The 23,243-nt window shown below is 42.3% G+C and overlaps 1 protein-coding gene across 1 annotated transcript; it reads right to left on the bottom strand.

Annotated features, from left to right (window-relative positions):
- Window positions 1-15,704: 15,704 nt before the first annotated feature.
- LOC124015823 (zinc finger protein 189-like) lies at window positions 15,705-18,743 on the bottom strand. Its single transcript, XM_046331313.1, has 2 exons — window positions 18,192-18,743; window positions 15,705-16,755 (listed from the first exon to the last, which is right to left on the bottom strand). The coding sequence occupies exons 1-2, from the start codon at window positions 18,529-18,531 to the stop codon at window positions 16,448-16,450; spliced, it is 648 nt and encodes a 215-aa protein (XP_046187269.1). The 5' UTR covers window positions 18,532-18,743; the 3' UTR covers window positions 15,705-16,447.
- Window positions 18,744-23,243: the final 4,500 nt, after the last annotated feature.

Here is a 23,243-nt window from a genome sequence, read left to right as displayed (position 1 = left end):
AAATTGGAGTGGGTCTAGGGCGTCAGGTATGGTGGAGGTGATATGGTCCTTGACTAGTCTCTCAAAGCACTTCATGATGACGGAAGTGAGTGCTACGGGGCGGTAGTCGTTTAGCTCAGTTACCTTAGCTTTCTTGGGAACAGGAACAATGGTGGCCCTCTTGAAGCATGTGGGAACAACAGACTGGGATAGGGATTGATTGAATATGTCCGTAAACACACCAGCCAGCTGGTCTGCGCATGCTCTGAGGGCGCGGCTGGGGATGCCGTCTGGGCCTGCAGCCTTGCGAGGGTTGACACGTTTAAATGTTTTCCTCACGTCGGCTGCAGTGAAGGAGAGTCCGCATGTTTTAGTTGCGGGCCGTGTCAGTGGCACTGTATTGTCCTCAAAGCGGGCAAAAAAATATTTAGTCTGCCTAGGAGCAAGACATCCTGGTCCGTGACTGGGCTGGTTTTCTTTTTGTAATCCGTGATTGACTGTAGACCCTGCCACATACCTCTTGTGTCTGAGCCGTTGAATTGAGATTCTACTTTGTCTCTATACTGACGCTTAGCTTGTTTGATTGCCTTGCTGAGGGAATAGTTACACTGTTTGTATTCGGTCATGTTTCCGGTCACCTTGCCCCAATTAAAAAGTGTGGCTCGGGCTTTCAGTTTCACGCGAATGCTGCCATCAATCCATGGTTTCTGGTTTGGGAATGTTTTAATCGTTGCTATGGGAACGACATCTTCAACGCACGTTCTAATGAACTCGCTCACCGAATCAGCGTTTTCGTCAATGTTGTTGTCTGACGCAATACGAAACATATCCCAGTCCACGTGATGGAAGCAGTCTTGGAGTGTGGAATCAGATTGGTCTGACCAGCGTTGAACAGACCTCAGCGTGGGAGCTTCTTGTTTTAGTTTCTGTCTGTAGGCAGGGAGCAACAAAATGGAGTCGTGGTCAGCTTTTCCGAAAGGTGGGCGGTGATCATAGGGTCCACTGAGCAGACCGGGGGATGGGCCTGGCTCAAGGCTAGCTTCGAGGCTGGGCTACTCTGTGGCAGCTTGCTGGCTGCGATTATCCGGTGTAATGGTCCAGAGCTTAAGGCAGGAATACGGTGATGTAGTGGAGAAAATCAGTCCCGATATGCTCAGGGTTGATATCGCGCTGTGCAGACTGGCAGGTATTATCCAGGCTAAAAGCGGCTGGTGTTGAAGCTAAAAAGGTAAAGGCCGTGGCAGTGGCTAACAATGACTAAAAAGCTAAAAAGCTAGTAGCCAATTGGCTGGTTAGCTTCTGATGGAGGTTCTAGCTATAAGGTTTTTAAAAAATGCAGATCCGTATTACATTGGGTCAGGCGGGTGGCTGGAAGGTATATTTAATTTAAAAATGGAAAAAGATTGAAATTTATTGCAATATATACACAACAAAAAACATTAAAAACAAACAGTTCTTAGTGCTACGCCATCTTGGAATACAAGATGACTCTGTTAAAACCACCAAATTATTCCGTATTTCTGTGCCCATGAAAACTGTTTTCCCAGCGTAACATAAGGAGCCACTAAATGATACATAGTTCGAGTACATTTCAGAATACAAAAACTGTCCGACAGCAAGATCCCTTATATTAGTTGAAGTTCATCATATGACAAGTGTAACGTTATGACTATAACTACTGTTCCCTGAAGGAGGGAAACAAGGTCAAATCCACGCCTCGCTGGAAGCCCCGCCTTCCACAGGTGATGAGAGTGAGGCTAGGATTTATTCCTTCAATTTAATACCGCTCTTCACCGACCCAGGAAAGGGTGGGAACAAACAGGTGTTGTACCTCGTTTCCCACCTTCAGGGAAGTGTAATTATAATCAAAGTTACACTCCCCTTCAGTCGGTCAACTTCGGTACAACATACTATGGTGAAATACAATCATCCCCCAACCGACCCAAACGGATACTAAATGAAACGGCCCCTGGCCCCTGGCAGACCACCCAGACCTGACCCTACAAGATGGTTCAGTTTTGTCAATTTATTCATTGTATTTTGTTTGAAACACTCCTGTCAATGTTGAGTAAGGACGCACAACTGATTACGCATATAGTAGTAGGACTAGTCTACCTGGCATGCACACAAATGTAGGCCTATAAATGTGCCCATTTGGGGATGTCTGATAGTATTTCTGATTGTCTTAATGCACCACCACTAATGAGTTGTGGAGCTTCTCAAGTTAATTTTTCTTCACCTCAAACAGCAAGTAAACTAAGTCTTATTAAAATCAATTGCAAATGACAATAGTTCCACAGAGCATTTTCATAAAATATTTCCAGCTCTCGCCCTTTCGATAACCACTCAGCATAAAAGGGGAAAATGTAATGCTCTGATCCAGTGGAAATGTCATAAAATACCTGATTACTTCTTTTCCTTTTCACAAATAGCCTACAGCTGTGTCTGTCCAGAACTCACTGGTGCGGGAAACTGAGGGCCCAGAATATTCTATACAAAGTTGCAAGTTTCGGAGGACCCAGTTGATAGTTAATACAATGTTTCAAGTTTGTTGTAGACAGGCCATGTGCAGCCAATTTGTTGGCTTTATGTTTTTACATAGTTAGAAATGGCAAGAAAAGTTACTTTTAGATTTGTATCATTTTAATTTAGATTTAGATAGAATGTAGATTTATAACAGACAATGATTTTGAGATACTATTTTAATTTAAATTAAACTGTTCCACGAAAATGTGCATAGGAAAATCATAACTGGCACACAGATTGGTAGAAATCAGATAAATTGGCACTCCAACTGGAAAAGGGTGCCGACTGCTGGTGCAGTCTATTACTGAAAACTTCAGGAGCAGAATGGCAGAATTTACGAAGTCCAGCAGCTGAGGGGGGCTCCCTCTGGTCGGATTATGTTGACGGTCCGCCCCCTCTGGTCGGGTTATGTTGACGGCCCGCCCCCTCGTCGGGTTATGTTGACGGCCCGCCCCCTCTGGTCGGGTTATGTTGACGGCCTGCTCCCTCTGGTCGGGTTATGTTGACGGCCCGCCCCCCCTGGTCGGATTATGTTGACGGCCCGCCCCCCCTGGTCGGATTATGTTGACGGCCCGCCCCCCCTGGTCGGGTTATGTTGACGGCCCGCTCCCTCTGGTCGGGTTGTGTTGATGACTGGCTCCCTCTAGTCATTTGTGTGTATAATTTATTTAATCAAACGGCGTGCTTAAAGCATCAGACAAGTTCAGTACATATAGATTTTATAAAAACACATGGGGCAATTGGTAGAAAGAACAGATGACTCAGATAACCAATATGTATTTTAGTTGGGGACAGCACTGGAACATGATTCTGGGGCTCCTGAGTGGCACAGCAGACACTGCATCTCTGTGCTTGAGGTGTCACTACAAACACCCTGGTTCAAATCCAGACTGTATCACAACCGGTCGTGATTGGGAGTCCCATATGGTGGCGCAAAACTGGCCCAGCGTCAGCAGTCATTGTAAATAAGAATTTGTTCTTAACTTTTTATGGCTGCAGGGGCAGTATTGAGTAGCTTGGATGAAATGGTGCCCATTGTAAACGGCCAGCTCCTCATTCTCAGTTGCTAATATATGCATATTTTTATTAGTATTGAATAGAAAACATTCTAAAGTTTCCAAAACTGTCAAAATATTGTCTGTAAGTATAACAGAACTGACATTGCAGGTGAAACCCTGAGGAAAATCAAAACAGGAAGTGGCTTCTATTTAGAAAACTCCATGGTCCATGGCCTCCCTTTGCTGGATTTAAAGGGATATGAACCAGATTCCTTTTCCTATCGCTTCCTCAAGGTGTCAACAGTCTTCAGACATAGTTTCAAGTGGTCACATGAGTTTTGCTCGCACAACATAGTTTGGATAGGTATTGCTTAACCCTCTCCTACTGTGAAAGACATTTGCGGTTGATATATTATCGATTAATATATTTTAAAAACAACCGGAGGAATGATTATAAAAACGCCAGACATGTCTCTGTGGACATTATGGAAACTTTTTTGTATTTTTGTCTGCGTTGTCGTGACCGCTCTTTCCTGTGGATTTCTGAACATAATGCGGCAAACAAACAGAGGTATTTTGGATGTAAAAATAATCTTTATGGAACAACAGGAACATTTGTTGTGTAACTGGGAGTCTCGTGAGTGAAAACATCCAAAGATCAAAGTAAACAATTAATTTGATTGCTTTTCTGATTTTCATGACCAAGCTACCTGATGCTAAGTGTACTTAATGTATTGTCGTGCGATTAATAATGTACACAAACGCTTGGATTGCTTTCGCTGTAAAGCATAATTTCAAAATCTGACACGACAGGTGGATTAACAAAAGGCTAAGCTGTGTTTTCCTATTTTGCACTTGTGATTTTATGAATATAAATATTTATAGTAATATTTATTGAATGTAGCGCTATGGTATTCAGCGGTTGTTGATGACACTTATCCCGTTAGTGGGATTGCAGCCATAACAAGTTAACTGACTTGCTCACCTACATTTAATTAAATAACAAACCATTTTTTACAAATCCGTCAAGGCACCAACTTTGAGAAGGGTTTAAAAGAAAGGTTTCAAACCAATTCATGAATGTAATTGAATCTAGGTATGTCTTGCCTTTAATGTAAGGGCATGATTTAAAAAAAATATTATACAATGACTTATCAACAGCTCTAATAATTTGACCCCCACAGGAAATCTAAATGGGCAATTCTAGAATATACTATATATCCTAGACACCTGGTTAAACTATCATTATGACCTGATGCATGGCCAGTCCTTGTATTCATACTGTAGTGAATTCTGGGGGTAACACTGAGCTGAACTTAAACCTGGGTCCAGCAACTGTCAAATCAACACCTTATAACTGTTACGCCAAGATGTCTGAACTTCTTGACGAGGTCACTAGGTGTTGTGTTACAGTTTCTACAATATCCTTCTCTATGAATTTGAGAGTGGTTACACTTCTCCTTCCCCCATCCTCAGCTGTTTACCAAACCAGGTCTCTGGGCAGCCATTTTGTTGCTGTTTAAAAAACCAAAACAACCCAGCAATCTGCAGTTGAAACAATAACAAATCTGTCATTCCACCACTGTTTTGGATAATTACCTACAGACAGACAGACCTATGGATGCAAGGACTGACCAACCATGATATAAACATTATAGTTTTAAACATGTTGAGACGATACAGTGTTGATTTACATTGTTTCTAAACATTATAGTAAAAAAACAATTGAACTAAGCTCATTAGGCATGTGTTATATTCTTAAAGAATCAATGGCTATAAATAAATTATATAAATTTTATAAATAAATTCACAATATGGATGTAGCAATTGCAGATTTCCGCTTTAACACCAAACATCAGTTCAACAACTGCAGAGTTTGTGCCTCTATAGTTAAGACAGTACTTACTAGTGTTCATCAGGGAATGGTTTCTCAAAACCATCTTATGGCTAAATTCACCGTTAGAACCATTAGATGCCTTAAAATGCGTTTGGGAAACCGGGCCCAGGTATCGAGGTTCCTCCTCTTCTTCCTTTTTCGATGTAACAGTCATCTCCTCTTCCACTCCATAAACTGCATCCTCCTCTTCTTTTACTGTAACATCCTCCTCCTCTTTCAATCTGAACGCGTCTTCCTCTTCTTTCTTTCGCTAATGCTAACTTAACCTTAACCAACCAGTAACTGCCTCACCCTCTACTTCTTGTTTTACTGTGATATCCTCCTCTTCTTTAGCAGAAGGAGAGTAGCTTAGTGACCGCATGGTCGGGGATGTTAGCTAGGCTAATGCTAACTTAACCCGCCCGCGAGCTGACTAATAACAACAACACCGTAAACATGAAATTAAATCGGATAACTAACTAGACGACAGAAGGGGGGTTAAATCACAGTGGCCAAAGTGTCTAAAGAGCTTTATTGGTTCAGCTATTTTGTCTAGCAAGCTAACGAGGTGTCTGACTAACCGTTGCTGCTGTTGAAAGAAATGTTCCGTCCACTAGATTATACCTCACACGAGCAGCATGGCCTTAAAGTCGCACACCGGCATCTGCTGACTGGAGTGGGTAATGCAGTTGAGTAAAATGTTTATTTTATTTTCGGACAAAAAATTAAAGGGTAGGAATCAGGGACGTCACTAAAAGTAAAATATTTATTAGCCCCCCCAAATAAATCAATATCAGTCAATACATTTTTTCTGTGATTAATTTTTTTCGTCAACCATTCCATCGAATCTTAAACTGCCTAGGCTGCTGCTGCACTTGTGACTGTTCGACTTTCTTCAGCAAAGATGGCGGACAGAAATACTAGGAGAGGCAAATGTAAGGGATTATAAGGTCATAACGAATCGTGCAGAAACATGTACAGTTGACAGGAATGTTAGTTAATGTAGAGACAAACAATTATTTTTATTTTTTCATTTACGATAATCGCGATTCAACAAGCTAGCTGACTAGCTAACATTAGCCAGCTAGCTGCGTAGCTAACATTAGCCAGCTAGCTGACTAGCTAACATTAATCAGCTAGGAGACTAGCTAACATTAGCCAGCTGGCATAATGGGTGTTGTGACATGAGTTTAAAATGGAACTTCTGGTTGTTTTGGGGACTCCTGAAACAACCAGCAAACCAGGCTGTCCTTTTGTGAAACAGTGGATATATAGAATCTAGCTAGCTGAAGAATTTACTGCAAATTTAATGTACAATTGGGTAAGCTTGCCTTTCTGATATTTGCCATGCAGATAGATGAAATAACGTAGCTAACTATGTTCTTGTTTATTGTGCAGTTTATTATTTAAAATACCTGTATGCCTATGGATGTGAAGCAAGCTATCTCGCCGATCTGTGTATGGACCCAAACGTTTGGTATACATATTAGTTCAGAACCTAGCTATGAACCTCAGCTATCATAGCCAGTTGTATCAACTTCAAAACAGCCTGAATGACATTAATAAAGCCTATGGATTGAGTAGAATATAACATCATGTTGTACCAAGGATGCAAGTCGTATATACATGACGTGGTGAGAGAGGTGTTAAAGACAGAAAGGGAAAGAGGTAAGGCAGTGTAACAGTATAACTTTAGTCCGTCCCCTCGCCCATACCCAGGTGCGAACCATGGACCCTCAGCACACATCAACAACAGTCACCCACGAAGCATCGTTACCCATCGCTCCACAAAAGCCAAGGCCCTTGCAGGGCAAGGGGAACCACTACTTCAAGGTCTCAGAGCAAGTGACATCACCGATTGAAACGCTATTTAGCGCGCACCACCCCTAACTCGCTAGCCGTTTCACATCCGTTACAGTAGCACATGATTAATGAATCACAGTGCTACCTAAATATTCTCTCATAGTCCCAGCGATATGCAACTGTTCAGGGAAGTCAGGAACCAATACACGCAGTCAGTCAGGAAAGCAAAGGCCAGCTTCTTCAGGCAGAGATTTGCATCCTGTAGCTCTAACTCCAAAATGTTCTGGGACACTGAAGTCCATGGAGAACAAGAGCACCTCCTCCCAGCTGCCCACTGCACTGAGGCTAGGTAACACTGTCACCACCGATAAATCCATGATTATCGAAAACTTCAACAAGCATTTCTCAACGGCTGGCCATGCCTTCCTCCTGACTCTGACTACTCCAACCTCGGCCAACAGCCCCCCCTGCAGCTACTCGCCCAAGCATCTCCAGGTTCTCCTTTACCCAAATCCAGATAGCAGATGTTCTGAAAGTGCTGCAAAACCTGGACCCGTACAAATCAGCTGGGCTTGACAATCTGGACCCTCTATTTCTGAAACTATCCGCTGCCATTGTCGCAACCCCTATTACCAGCCTGTTCAACCTCTCTTTCATATCGTCTGAGATCCCCAAGGATTGGAAAGCTGCCGCAGTCATCCCCCTCTTCAAAGGGGGAGACACCCTGGACCCAAACTGTTACAGACCTATATCTATCCTGCCCTGCCTATCTAAGGTCTTCGAAAGCCAAGTCAACAAACAGGTCACTGACCATCTTGAACCCCACCGTACCTTCTCCGCTGTGCAATCTGGTTTCCGAGCCGGTCACGGGTGCACCTCTGCCACGCTCAAGGTACTAAACGATATCATAACCGCCATCGATAAAAGACAGTACTGTGCAGCCATCTTCATCGACCTTGCCAAGGCTTTCGACTCTGTCAATCACCATATTCTTATCGGCAGACTCAGTAGCCTCGGTTTTTCTGATGACTGCCTTGCCTGGTTCACCAACTACTTTGCAGACAGAGTTCAGTGTGTCAAATCGGAGGGCATGCTGTCCGGTCTTCTGGCAGTCTCTATGGGGGTGCCATAGGGTTCAATTCTCGGGCCGACTCTTTTCTCTGTATATATCAATGATGTTGCTCTTGCTGCGGGCGATTCCCTGATCCACCTATACGCAGACGACACCATTCTGTATACTTCCGGCCCGTCCTTGGACACTGTGCTATCTAACCTCCAAACAAGCTTCAATGCCATACAACACTCCTTCCGTGGCCTCCAACTGCTCTTAAACGCTAGTAAAACCAAATGCATGCTTTTCAACAGCACGCCCGTCTAGCATTACCACCCTGGATGGTTCCGACCTAGAATATGTGGACATCTATAAGTACCTAGGTGTCTGGCTAGACTGTAAACTCTCCTTCCAGACTCATACCAAACATCTCCAATCTAAAATCAAATCTAGAGTCGGCTTTCTATTCCGCAACAAAGCCTCCTTCACTCACGCCGCCAAACTTACCCTAGTAAAACTGACTATCCTACCGATCCTCGACTTCGGCAATGTCATCTACAAAATAGCTTCCAATACTCTACTCAGCAAACTGGATGCAGTTTATCACAGTGCCATCCGGTTTGTTACTAAAGCACCTTATACCACCCACCACTACGACCTGTATGCTCTAGTTGGCTGGCCCTCACTACATATTCGTTGCCAGGCCCACTGGCTCCAGGTCATCTACAAATCCATGCTAGGTAAAGCTCTGCCTTATCTCAGTTCACTGGTCACGATGGCAACATCCACCTGTAGCACGCGCTCCAGCAAGTGTATCTCACTGATCATCCCTAAAGCCAACACCTCATTTGGCCGCCTTTCGTTCCAGTTCTCTGCTGCCTGTGACTGGAACGAATTGCAAAAATCGCTGAAGTTGGAGACTTTTATCTCCCTCACCAACTTCAAACATCTGCTATCTGAGCAGCTAACCGATCGCTGCAGCTGTACATAGTCTATCGGTAAATAGCCCACCCAATTTTACCTACCTCCTCCCCGTACTGTTTATATTTACTTACTTTTCTGCTCTTTTTCATACCAATATCTCTACCTGTACATGACCATCTGATCATTTATCACTCCAGTGTTAATCTGCAAAATTGTAATTATTTGTCTACCTCCTCATGCCTTTTGCACACAATGTATATAGACTCTTTTTTCCTACTGTGTTATTGACTTGTTAATTGTTTACTCCATGTGTAACTCTGTGTTGTCTGTTCACACTGCTATGCTTTATCTTGGCCAGGACGCAGTTGCAAATGAGAACTTGTTCTCAACTAGCCTACCTGGTTAAATAAAGGTGAAATAACAATTTAAAATAAATCACAATTACATAATAATGTCTCTAGTCGGCCCAAAGGTTATCTTAAAAGCAGGTGATGTGGCGATGATGGGACTGGGGGTTGGCTTCCTTTCTCACATCAAAACATATCTGCAGACTAGAGACATATGGAGAGATAAATATGCTCTAAGTCTTGTGTTTTTATTTTATTTTATTCTAACATTATTAGTCATCAATCAGGAGATGAAATGCAAAACTGACCTTGGATCTGGGACTACTGCATCTCTATCTGTATTTCAATGTAAAGCATATCTTTAATAATACTTCCTGTTGTCCTGACCAAGTGACCTCTCACCTCTGATCATGCTGTGCCCTCTATGTAGCCAGTTCAGATAGAGGAGGGGTTCACAGACACAGCTGATATAACCTAGAATATTTAGGGAGGAGGGGAGAGAGGGATGAAGTGAAGGAGAGAGACTGTTATTGAGAAAATAAGGTTGTTAAAGCGACAGTGTTCAACAGGAATCTGTGTGTGGCCTCACCTGGTGTCCACACCACACTAAGTGGCTGCAGAGTACTTTTATACTGAAAAACATGAACGGACACACAAGGACAAAACAATATAGCTTAGTTATAGAAATAATTAAGTGTCTTAGTATTCTCCACGGTTGGCCCTCTTGCCTATTCTTTGAAGGTGGAAGGGGCCACAGTTATACATCTGAACCTGCTTACTGCACAACACAATCCATCAATCAGATTGATACATGAGTGTGTAGGTGTCGGTTATAGGGTGTCTAATTGTTCTACATTTTTTCAATATTAGTGATTTAAAATAGCCTGTTTTGTTTTTGCACAGACATCACACCCTTACCTAAACAGCACCCTCACATGAGAAGTAGAAATCAAAGGGAGAAACACTGTGAATTGAATAACTGCAGTTGACATAGCTAAGTAAATGGAACAATACTTTTACTGCAATGTGAATGGCTCTTAAAAGAGCTTTTGGTTGTGCATAGTCTAGTCTATGGTGTTGCCAGGGAACAACACCCTCTTTGAAGAAGTAGGAGGTGAAGATCTCCAGCACACGATTGCCTCTCTTGCTGTGTTGTTGGACCCCATCCTTGAAACATTCTGCAGAGCAGCAGACTTCTCCTCTGGCACACGGTGGCGAGCTGCAGATCCCCTCCTGGTCCTCGTGTTCATCCTCATGAAGTTACGCAGGACACAGGTAGCCTTCACACACCTGAATTGCTCCAGGAGGCAGTCCCAGATGACCCTGGTCACCCAACTGTGCAGCGCCCTACACGTTAACTGTAGGCAATCGTTTAGAAGGAATCTCCAGTTACAAGGTATCTGTAGGAATATGGAAGACAATGTAATTATTAAACTGTTACTGTTAAGGGATTTTTTTAATCAATGATGACTAATGATGTATACATTTCAATCAGGACTGACTAATCAGAATACTATTATGTTACAGTATATGTACTAATCAGAATACTATTCTGTATGTTTATGAGTTTTCTTTCTTGATCCCAGTACTGAATATAATGTGTGGGAATGTGGTCAAGTTTAGAACAATGACTGTCTGTTCCTTGGTAGAAATGAATTAACTATATTTCCAGACTGACTAGAATGCTTATCTACACTGGCTGACCTTGGCTCTAGGCGAGGAGGGAAGGCTTGGGAACTATAGAGCCTTTCTACCAGTGTCAAGAAGAGACGGAACATTTGGAAAACGCTGACGTCATTTTCAGTTTATAACCTGTGGTAAAATGTGTAAGGAGCAGTACTCTCGTGAATAAAGGCTGCTATTTGACTTTATGACGGGCTCTGTCCATTTCTATAAAATAAGGGTCTTACAAATTCTTATGAATTGACAGAGTGTTTAATTTTAATTGGGTATTAGAACAGAGAAATTTAATTCCTCCAACAGTTACATCACCAGGTCATTGTGGATTACTAAAGTATAATATCCATGATAACATTGGATTGATAGATGCATGGGCACACATATGTGCATGTGTAGCATGTGGCAATACCAGGGTCATATCAGCCCAGTCAAAACTGTTCGCTGCTCTGGCCCCCCAATGGTGGAACAAACTCCCTCACGACGCCAGGACAGCGGAGTCAATCACCACCTTCCGGAGACACCTGAAACCCCACCTCTTTAAGGAATACCTAGGATAGGATAAGTATTCCCTCTCACCCCCCCCCCTTTAAGATTTAGATGCACTATTGTAAAGTGACTGTTCCACTGGATGTCATAAGGTGAATGCACCAATTTGTAAGTCGCGCTGGATAAGAGCGTCTGCTAAATGACTTAAATGTAAATATCAAGGATAGCACCACAAATGAATACATAAATACCACTTGAAGCTTGATGGTGAGTTGATCATTTGAATCAGCTGTGCAGTGCTGAGGCAAAAACAACAATGTGCCTCTGAGTCCCCAGGACTGAGAACCTCTGCTCTTCATTGTGACCTCTTCATATGTAGACTGGCTTTCATAGAGCTCTTTATCTGAGGACAGAAAACCTCACAAGAAACATACTTCATTATAGTCAAATTACACCACACTGAATATTATGTTACTATTATCTCCGTCCTCACTTCTAGGGACAAGAACTACACAAAAGTACCTGCCCTATCCAGAATAGCCTCCTCTCTCACTGACAGTTGGGTCTGCTATCCTTTCACCCTCCTCCATGGCTGTTAGCTAGCTATGTCATGAAATCCAATTGCAACTCGCCTACGGACTCGAAGAGGCGAAGGTCGAGAGCCATGCATCCTCTGAAACACAACTCTGCCAAGCCGCACTGCACTTCTTGACACACTGCTTGTATAACCCGGAGGCCAGACACACCAATGTGTCAGAGGAAACACCGTCCAGCTGGCGACCAAAGTCGGCGTACATGGGCCCGGCCGCCACAAGGAATCGCTAGAGCGCGATGGGACAAGGACGTCCCGGCCGGCCAAACCCTCACATAACTTGAACATTGTGCGCCGCCCTATGGGACTCCCGATCACAGCTGCTTGTCATACAGCCTGGATTAGAACCAGGGATTGCCTCTTGCACTGAGCTGCAGTGCCTTAGACTGCTGCCCCACTTGGGAGGCTTAAATATTTATATTCCGGAGTCCGACAACATTCTGATATTTCTCAATTTCTTTCTTGTTATTTTGGGGACTTGTGTGTGTATTGATTTGTATTGGTAGGTATCTGTAAAATAAGTGTAAGCACCCAAAAACATTTGATGACAAATCTGATTTATTAGGGACGTTTTTAAGCTGTAGAGACCACTATAATAATAGATATTGTGGACTACAGTATTTAACTAAAATAATATATTGGATGCATGATTAATGCGTTTTGTTGGTGGCCCGCTCTTTGATGGTATACACACGTTACAGTTTAGCTTCATCAATTCCTACATTATAAACAACATAATAAAGAGCAGGACTTACAGTTTAAGCCTGCATTAGTTAGACAACTGCAGACAGTTTGTGCCCGTTTCCAAGATAGTACTTACGGTTGTTAATTAGATCCTTTGTCGCCTCCTCCTCCTCTTTCGATGTGAGTTATCTTCCCCTGTTCCTCCCCCTCTTCTTTTATTGGAACATCTTCTTAGTCCTCTTTCACTCTGAACACGTCTTCCTCTTCTTTCACTGAAACGTCTTTCTCTTCTTCTTTCACAGTAACAGCCTCGCCCTCTACTTGTTTTTGTATTGTAACGTCCTTCTCTTCCTCCGCCTCTTTCACCAGAGTTTCTTTCTCCGTCCAGCAGACCTCTTCTTTATCAGGAGGAGTAGCTTAGTGAACTCATGGTCGGGATGTTAGCTAGCTAGTTAGCATTAGCGAATAGCCTAGCAATAGGCAAATTTAAAACATCTGCCTGACTAACAACGTAAATATGAAAATAAATGGGGCAACTAGCTATAGAACAGAAGTATGACAAAAAAAAGGTATTTTAAAAATGTATTTCATTAAATAATATTATATTGATACGTTGAAATGAAAGCATGTGTTGATTGGTGAAGATTTGTAATGAATGAGAATGTAAACTTTACATCTAATGCTGCATTTAAGGCAATGTCATATTCATTCAGTCAAACAAACTCTCTGCAGCCTAGTTTAACAGTGATCTACGTTCTATGAATGCTGCTGGGAGCAAACTGGAGAAGACCTAGAGGAAAACAAAGCTAACTATGCATCCCCAGTCCCTGGTATATCATCAGACTGCATTCAAACGTAACTGCATCCCCATTCCCTGGTATATCATCAGACTGCATACAAACCTAACTGTGCATCCCCAGGCCCTGGTACATCACCAGACTGCATACAAACCTAACTGTGCATCCCCAGGCCCTGGCACATCACCAGACTGCATACAAACCTAACTGTGCATCCCCAGGCCCTGGCACATCACCAGACTGCATACAAACCCTGGCACATCACCAGACTGCATACAAACCTAACTGTGCATCCCCAGGCCCTGGCACATCACCAGACTGCATACAAACCTAACTGTGGATCCCCAGGCCCTGGTACATCACCAGACTGCATACAAACCTAACTGCATCCCCAGGCCCTGGTACATCACCAGAATGCATACAAACCTAATTGCATCCCCAGTCCCTGGTGTATCATTAGACTGCATACAAACCTAACTGCATCCCCAGTCCCTGGTATATCACCAGACTGCATACAAAGTGGCACTGAACACTGCACACAAGTTGTACTTCACCAATCTCATTTCAAATGGTGACGGGAGCCCCAGAAATATATTTTACGTAGTAAAGAAATTAGTTCAACCATTTTTCAAATCACCACATCCACAATAAAGAGCATTTACTTCACTGTCCAATCTACCCCTTGATTCAGACCTGTCTCTCTGCTTCACACTGAGCCTCCCAGCTGCAGCTTCACTGTACAATCTACCCCTTTATTCAGACCTGCCCCCCTGCTTCATACTGAGCCTCCCAGCTGCAGTTTCACCACATTCTCATTGAAAACCCCAACATCTGTCTCTGAAATGGTCCATAATATGAGGTCAACTACCTGCCCCTTGGACCCTGTTCCCACAGGACTCATACAATCATAAATCACTAAACACTTTCTTAATTCAGGCACTGTGAATAATTCCCTTAAAACTGCCTCCATCAAACCAACCTTGAAAAAGCTGCATGAACCCTTCTAGTCTGGCTCGATACTACAGAACTACCTCTCTACCAACAATCTACATGAACCCTTCCAGTCTGGCTGTATACAACTACAGAACTACCTCTCTACCAACAATCTACATGAACCCTTCTAGTCTGGCTAGATACAACTACAGAACTACCTCCCAACTACAGGCGGCTGGTGGAACCTTAAATGGGGCGCCACCGTGCATCTATATCTGCATTGCTGTTTGGGATTTTAGGCTGAGTTTCTGTACATCACTTTGTGACATCGGTTGATGTAAAAAGGGCTTTATAAAGATACATTTGATGACAAGATGTGGAGACCATCATAGTATAGTAGTGGAGCTAGTACAATAACAAGGTGTGGAGACCATCATAGTATAGTAGTGGAGCTAGTACAATAACAAGGTGTGGAGACCATCACAGTATAGTAGTGGTACCAGGCCACCATCAATTTCAACTGATTTGAGAAGAAATAGGGATTTATTTCTTAGTGTAAGGGTGCCAATATATTTGGCTGCAGCTGTATCAAATCAAAGTAATTTAGCATTATCCAAATCATATATCAAATCAAATTCAAGGTTGGAGTGAAGAAAAGCAAAATTCAATAATCTTTATAATAAATTAATAAACTATTGTCTTGTCCAGGTGATGTACTTGTACATCAAGCTGCCTCACATTACAGAAACAGCTACAAGCCAAGGCTACTTAATATAATAATATAATAATATATGCCATTTAGCAGAAGCTTTTATCCAAAGCGACTTACAGTCATGTGTGCATACATTCTACGTATGGGTGGTCCCGGGGATCGAACCCACTAACTACCCTGGCGTTACAAGCGCCATGCTCTACCAACTGAGCTATATAATAATTTACATTTAGCAATATCCAAATCATATCATGAACAACATCAGAGGGTTTATACTTGTACACAATCAATCAAAACTCATAATGAAAACAAAATACACATTTTAAAATATTTCATTTGATTTTAGACATGATCAAGATGAAAAAACAAAAACAGGCCTATTTTCTTGATCAGATTTTCATTTAAACAATATGATTTAATGTGACAAACAAAAACACAAATTCTCAGTCAAAAACACAAGTCAGAACACAGTCTCTCTATTCTCTCATGTGATTTCAGGTCCTCTGACTGGGAAAATATCTTTCCACATTGAGAGCAGTGGTATGTCTTCTCTTCCTGTGTATGTATTCTTTCATGCTTATTCAGATGCCCTAACCGGTTAAATCTCTTTCCACAGTGGGAGCAGTGGTAGGTCTTATCCCCTCCTGTGTGTGTCCTCTCATGCCTTGTCAGACCCCCTAACTTGGTAAAATTGGTAGGGCTTTTCTTGTGGGTGTATCCTCTCATGCTGTTTCAAGTTCACTAAACCCATTAAATTCTTTCCACACTGGGAACATTGATAAGGCTTCTCTCCTGTATGTATTCCTCCATGTAATTTCATGGACTTTTAACTGGGTAAAACTCTTTCCACACAGGGAGCATTGGTAAGGCTTTGTTCCTGTGTGTGTCCTCTCATGGTGTTTCAAGCTCACTAAACCCCTAAAACTCTTTCCACACTGGGAACAGTGATAATGCTTCTCTCCTGTGTGTGTCCTCTTGTGCCGATTTAGGTTCCCTAACTGGGTAAAATTCTTTCCACAGTGGGAACATTGAAAATGATTTTCTCCCGTGTGTATTCTCTCATGTGATTTCAGACTCCCTAACCTGGAAAAAGTCATTCCATATTTGGAGAAGTAAGTGGATCTCGCCAGAGTGGATTCTCTTATGTATTAATAGGTAACCTAATTCGCTAAAACTCTTTCCACACTGGGAGCATTGGAAAGGTTTTTCTCCTGTGTGTGTCCTCTCATGCCTGTGCAGGTTCCCTTTCTTGGTAAAACTCTTTCCACAGTGGGAGCAGTGATGTCCTCCTTTTGCTTTGGGCGTCTCTGGGTCTGATTTCCCTGAAGGACTCTTTCCGTTGTCAGAGGGAGAGTCTGGTTTCTCTCCTGTCAAAGACAAACAGATTATCTAGTTACTTAGTTGTCTACTGTGCTGTACTGTGTGGCCAAACTTGTGAAACGTATACAGTGGGGCAAAAAAGTTCAAATTGTGCAAGTTCTCCCACTTAAAAAGATGAGAGGCCTGTAATTTTCATCATAGGTACACTTCAACTATGACAGACAAAATGATTTAAAAAATCCAGAAAATCACATTGTGGGATTTTTAATTAATTTTTCTGCAAATTATGGTGTAAAATAAGTATTTGGTCAATAACAAAAGTTTATCTCAATACTTTGTTATATACCCTTTGTTGGCAATGACAGAGGTCAAATGTTTTCTGTAAGGTTTTCACACACTGTTGCTGGTATTTTGGCCCATTCCTCCATGCAGATCTCCTGATGTCTGTCCTTATTAGGACTCGTAGACTATGTGTCTCTTCTGACATTCCTTCAGCATCTTCATGTCCTAAAAATATATGGCCTATGTCTATAGTCCATCAGTTGGTCATGTGGCTGACCCCCTCCTTTGTATGTCCCTCTGACCTTGGTTTGTCCAGCTGTCCTATGCTCTCACGGCCTTACTCTGGCCTCCTGTCCTATAAAATAGACAATGCATTTTACCAGAATGGCAAATGCACTCTAAGTGTATCTTTCTCTTGTGTTACAGTATTATGTTCCTCCCTATATGTACATCTTTCTCCCACAGTTGTTACGTAACATTTTTTTAAACCTTTATTTTACTAGGCAAATCAGTCAAGAACAAATTCTTAATTTCAATGACGGTTTAGGAACAGTGGGTTACCTGCCTTGTTCAGGGGCAGAACGACAGATTTTTACCTTGTCAGCTCGGGGATTCGATCTTGCAACCTTTCTGTTACTGGCCCAACGGTAGAATCACTAGGCTATCTGCCACCCCGGCAACTCTGATAAAAACATTATAGGAGTTGCCTCCAGATCACTATGCATATTCATGCTAGTAGCTTAGCATCTCTCTCCATTGAATACAGGCGGTTGAAGTACAATAAGAACATGTATCCACCAATCCAAAGAAAGGATAGGTGGGAGCTAGACAACCCGCTTGGCCACTTTGTGGACAATGACTCCCCTTGTTAGGGCAGAGAGACATCTTGTCAGTATATCCACAATCTTTGGTGTAGCCAACCCAACTCTCGCATGGCACTATTGGGGGGCTCGGTGTGTATTAAAACAGCACCACACGAAAATCACTACATGCCGTGCCCCCCAGTCTGCGGTCAGCAGATAGACCCTTCTCAAATATATATGTTAAGTCACTTTTTGGAAACGGAAAGGAGAAAACAAGGGGTAGCTTACTCTCTACGTCGTCTGATTCTAGACTTCATACTAGGGCCCTCCGTTGAAGAGGTATTGACGGGCCAACTCCGAATATCCAAAGTTAAAAACAAATTTAAGGCGGTACTTACTGGTGTTAATCAGATCTCCTATCTCCACCTCTTCATCTTTCAATGTGACAGTAATCTCCCCTTCCATCTTCACTCCAAAAACGGCATCCTCCTCTTTCTCCTCTTCTTTTACAGTAACATCCTCCTCCTCTTTCACTCTTAACGTGTCTTTCTCTTCTTTCACAGTAACGTCTTTCTCTTCTTCTTTCACTGTAACAGCCTCAACCTCTACTTCTTTTTTAACTGTGACATCCTCCTCTTCCTTCTCCTCTTTCACAACAATGTTCAGCCCCAGAGCTTCTTTCTCCGTCCAGCAGACCTCCTCTTCTTTAACAGGAGGGGAGTAGTTCAGGGAGCTCATGGTCAGGGATGTTAGCTAGCTAGCATTAGTGGCTAGTGCTAACTTAACCAGCCAGCTACTATAGCTGACTAATAAAAAATAACGTAATATGAAATTAAATAGGTTAGATACGACAGAAGTGTGTCTAAAACACAGTATCTAATAAACACCGAAAGCGTATAATTAGCTTGAATCTTTCGGCTATGTTGGCTTGCAAGCTACCAAGGTGGTTGACCAGCTATTTCTGAAGAACCGTCCACGAGATTATACGTCACGCTGGCAGGTGTCGCCAGAAAGACGCACATCGCCGCCTGCTGACTGGAGGGGAAACGCAGTTGAGGATCATATTTTATTTTCAGTCAAAGATTCCTTTTAAATGGATTTAATTAAATAATACTATTATTTTGAGACATACAAAGAATGGAATGTGTTGAATGATTAGTGTGAATAAAAAAATGTTTACTAGAGCTCATTTAAGGCAGTTTCATTAAGTCAAACAACATCTAAATAAGTAGCTAGCTACTGTAGGTCTATACTGCTCCTACATGGTGTAACAATACATAATGTAGATGTATATAATGAACAGACTAGGTCTATACTGCTCCTACATGATGTAACAATAAATCATGTAGATGTATATAATGAACAGACTAGGTCTATACTGCTCCTACATGGTGTAACAATACACTACCTTTCAAAAGTTTGGGGTCACATAGAATTGTCCTTATTTAATTTATCATTTATAAAAACCTGTTTTTGCTTTGTCATTATGCGGTATTGTGATGTCATTATGGGGTATTGTGTGTGGATTGATGAGGAAAATGTTTTATTTAATACATTTTCAAATAAAGCAGTAACAACAAAATGTAGAAAACGTGAAGGGGTCTGAATACTTTCCGAATGCACTGTATATATAGGGGCAGTACTTAGTGACACCCCTTCATGAAACAGGAGGTACACATATATAACAGGTTCAAAATATCAACATTCAATGTATCAAATTATTTGACCAAGCTGGAAGTTTAAATGCCAGCCCAGCCACAATCCTAGAGGTTCACTGATGATCAACCTCCTCCTTCACATCTGACTCCAGAAGATCCACCTCCTCCTTCACATCTGACTCCTGATGATCAACCTCCTCCAACACACCTGACTCCAGAAGATCAACCTCCTCCTTCACATCTGACTCCTGATTATCAACCTCCTCCTTCACATCTGACTCCTGATGATCAACCTCCTCCTTCACATCTGACTCCTGATGATCAACCTCCTCCTTCAAATCTGACGCCTGATGATCAACCTCCTCCTTCACATCAGCCTCATGATGATCAACCTCCTTCACATCTGACTCCTGATGATCAACCTCCTCCTTCACACCTGACTCCAGTTGATCAACCTCCTCCTTCACATCTGACTCCAGTTGATCAACCTCCTCCTTCACATCTGACTCCTGATGAACGACCTCCTCCTTCACATCTGACTCCAGTGATCAATCCAGAGCGTCTTCTTTTTGGGGGAATCCCGATAGACGATGTCATCCAATAGGACGTCATCACCACCACCGCCCACAAGTTAATTGTCATTCAGATTATTGTTGGGAAGAGCATTAGCAATATGTCCTGTCTGGTAACTTGTCTCGTTCAATGGATTTACATTGGCAGGTGTAAAAAATATTTTAAAACTCAGTCGATCTCAAACTGCAGAAAAACTTTTGGAAGTCTTTAACTGCATCAATGTCTGTGGCCAGTGATGTTGGGACAAATGATAGTCCCTTATTATACAATTCTACAGCACAACGGCAGAGTTATCTCTTCAGTGTAAAACTAACAATGACTCAACAATCCTTCTGGGAATGTTATGACGTCATAAAGTTATGGGCGGAGTTAGAAAGTTGTCTGTCAGAAGTACAATTATACAATGTAAAATTACTTTTAATCTGTCTGTCTGCATATTTCAGGACATGGCATTTGAGTGTGCAGTGAGATACCCCAGAGTTGGACGATACTTTTCTCGTCGATCATCTTAAATATTATACTTAATTAAAGCCTGGAAATCAAACAATCCTCCGTTGTGTTAACAACGGAAAGGTCAAATTCTTTTTATCTAAAAGTTGAAAGTGTCGGAGAGAAATAAAATGGTGCTGATGCGGGCGCTGGAAATGGGGCTGTGTTCTACTGGGTCGGGCAGGTGTGATGTAGTTAATGGAGATGGGGGTGTGTTCTACTGGGTCTGGGCAGGTGTGATGTTGTTAATGGAGATGGTGGTGTGTTCTAGTGGGTCTGGGCAGGTGTGATGTAGTTAATGGAGATGGAGGTGTGTTCTAGTGGGTCTGGGCAGGTGTGATGTGAACCGATCAGAATTCAGAAGTATGACAAAGTCAGGTGTGATGTAATATGGAGGACCAGCCTATTCCCTATGATGTAAACTACAACAGAAATAACATCAAATGTAGAACTTCAAATTAAATCAATCGTTTGCACTCATGACTTGAGTGATTGAAGTAAACCAACGTTTTGGAAATACATAACGCCATCTAAACAAAAATCAAAGAATATTAGCTATATGCAGATATCTTAGCCGGCCAGCTAACATTAGCTATTTAGCAAATTAGCTATGGTCAGCGAGCTGGAGCCCGACTATCAGTTAGAGACCAGTTAGAACCCGATTAACAAAACCCAACTAAAACATAACTGCAGATCAAAAGAGCAGAGACATACAGAATGATGTCAGGGAAAATCCCCAATATCCAAAATAGAAAGATTACAGATGTCAGTCAGCTAGTGAGCTAGCAGTAATTCAAGGTTGTAAAAGTTACAAAACTCCCATAGTCTACTTCACAGAGAACATGCTGAAAGTAGGGATGGGGAAACAAAGATTCCTGAAGCATTGACACTTTCCAACCAATTGTGTCAAAAATAGGTTCATTACTCAAGGCTTTGAGCGACACAGAATTTAGAACAGCCACATTATTATAGATGACGTCACACACGTCGTAGTGCCTGCTGAGTGTAGCCTTTGTGTCATCTACTAAACCACTGGCCATGTTTGAGAACATCAAATCCATGCTGCATTGTGGGTAAATTATGACTGGCCAACTGATTTATAAATAATAATGAGTAGTTATTTATGATGCAAGGTGATTTGTAGGTCTGTCAGTCAGCAGTTGGCTGCAATGTCAAACAATCCCAATACCAAACCAATCAGGTGGTTGTTTCAACGAAATTCATCTTCAGACCCCATTGATGACATGCTGCTGATAAAGTGATACAGGCATCGGCACACTGCTTTGAAGTTTACTGCTTAGCGATTTGGACGCATGCCTCGTACCTCCGGTGTCTAATGTAACATCCCTATTGAAATGTTGACAACAACAAAAAAGGAGCAAGCAAATTGATTTCCTCTGTTGTTTTGAACCCACGGCAAGAAGGCATCAGAGCCCAACGTGCTAACACATTCCCACTAAATAACATAACCACACAGTTCATGAAAATCATGAGGTTTGGTTAACGTTTGCAAGCTTGAGCTAGATATCGACCTAGTGTGACCTTCCTGGTCCCCCAAGTCAGTGAGTCAACACAGGAAGGAGCAAATGAATGGAGGGTTCATTTATTTCTAAAGCTGCAATGATGGGACACACACAGTATGGATGAATGATCAGTAGTGACGTGATATAAATAGCACTCCCACAGCAATTCTCCATAAATCTGCCCTACAATATACTAACAAAAAACGATTGAAATGTCCATTAAAGTCATTGTGATTGTACAGTGGATTTAACAATTCCTACTAATTCCTAATTTATAATAATAAAATGAATACATTGTTTCCATGTGTAATCTCATATTCACAACATCAGAATAAACTTTCATCCATTTTAGTATCTATCTCTAAATATATCAAATTTACCCGAAAAACTATTCAATGTCCCCCTCTGGTGGCGAAGAAGTATATACACCTAAACTAACTAACTAGGAGACACTGCTAGCTAGCCAACAGCTAGCCAACGTCTACTGAATAGAACTTCCGCACTCAACAACCCGGTCGCATTCCGCTTCGCTCCACAGGTAGTATCACATTTTTCATTTCATTTCATTACAGCACAACGGTTTGATTTGTTTGATCGTAGCTAGCTACATAGCTAGCTACATAGCCGTCTGTGTATCAAAGATAATTGTGTAGTCTAGAGCGATTTTCTAGGTTAGCTAGCCAGCTATTGTCGTTCTTTTAACGCAACGTAACGTAATCAACACTGCTAGCTAGCCAGCTAGCCCCGAATAGCAGCACTGTAGAAACTACTACACTCAACGGAACGACTTGATTAGTGTAGTGTCAACAACGCAGCCACTGTCAGCTAGCCTACAAAGTCAACAACGCAGCCACTGCCAGCTAGCCTACTTCAGCAGTACTGTATCATTTTTAATAATTTTAGTCAATAAGATTCTTGCTACGTAAGCTTAACTTTCTGAACATTCGAGACGTGTAGTCCACTTGTCATTCCAATCTCCTTGAATTAGCGTAGCCTCTTCTGTAGCCTGTCAACTATGTGTCTGTCTATCCCTGTTCTCTCCTCTCTGCACAGACCATACAAACGCTCCACACCGCGTGGCCGCTGCCACCCTAATCTGGTGGTCCCAGCGCGCACGACCCACGTGGAGTTCCAGGTCTCCGGTAGCCTCTGGAACTGCCGATCTGCAGCCAACAAGGCAGAGTTCATCTCAGCCTATGCCTCCCTC

This window comes from Oncorhynchus gorbuscha, linkage group LG26, assembly GCF_021184085.1.
Source record: "Oncorhynchus gorbuscha isolate QuinsamMale2020 ecotype Even-year linkage group LG26, OgorEven_v1.0, whole genome shotgun sequence".
In the NCBI taxonomy this organism is placed as follows: Eukaryota; Metazoa; Chordata; class Actinopteri; order Salmoniformes; family Salmonidae; genus Oncorhynchus; species Oncorhynchus gorbuscha.
Note: the sequence above shows the minus strand (reverse complement) of the source record. Positions and strands in the feature narration are given on the sequence as shown.

Excerpts from the sequence above, each read along its gene's own strand:
- LOC124015823 (XM_046331313.1), bottom strand. The coding sequence starts at position 18,531 with ATGAGCTCCCTGAACTACTCCCCTCCTGTTAAAGAAGAGGAGGTCTGC. Across the intron at positions 16,756-18,191 it reads AGGAGATCTGATTAACACCA|GAGAGAAACCAGACTCTCCC; the intron begins GTAAGTACCGCC and ends TGTCTTTGACAG.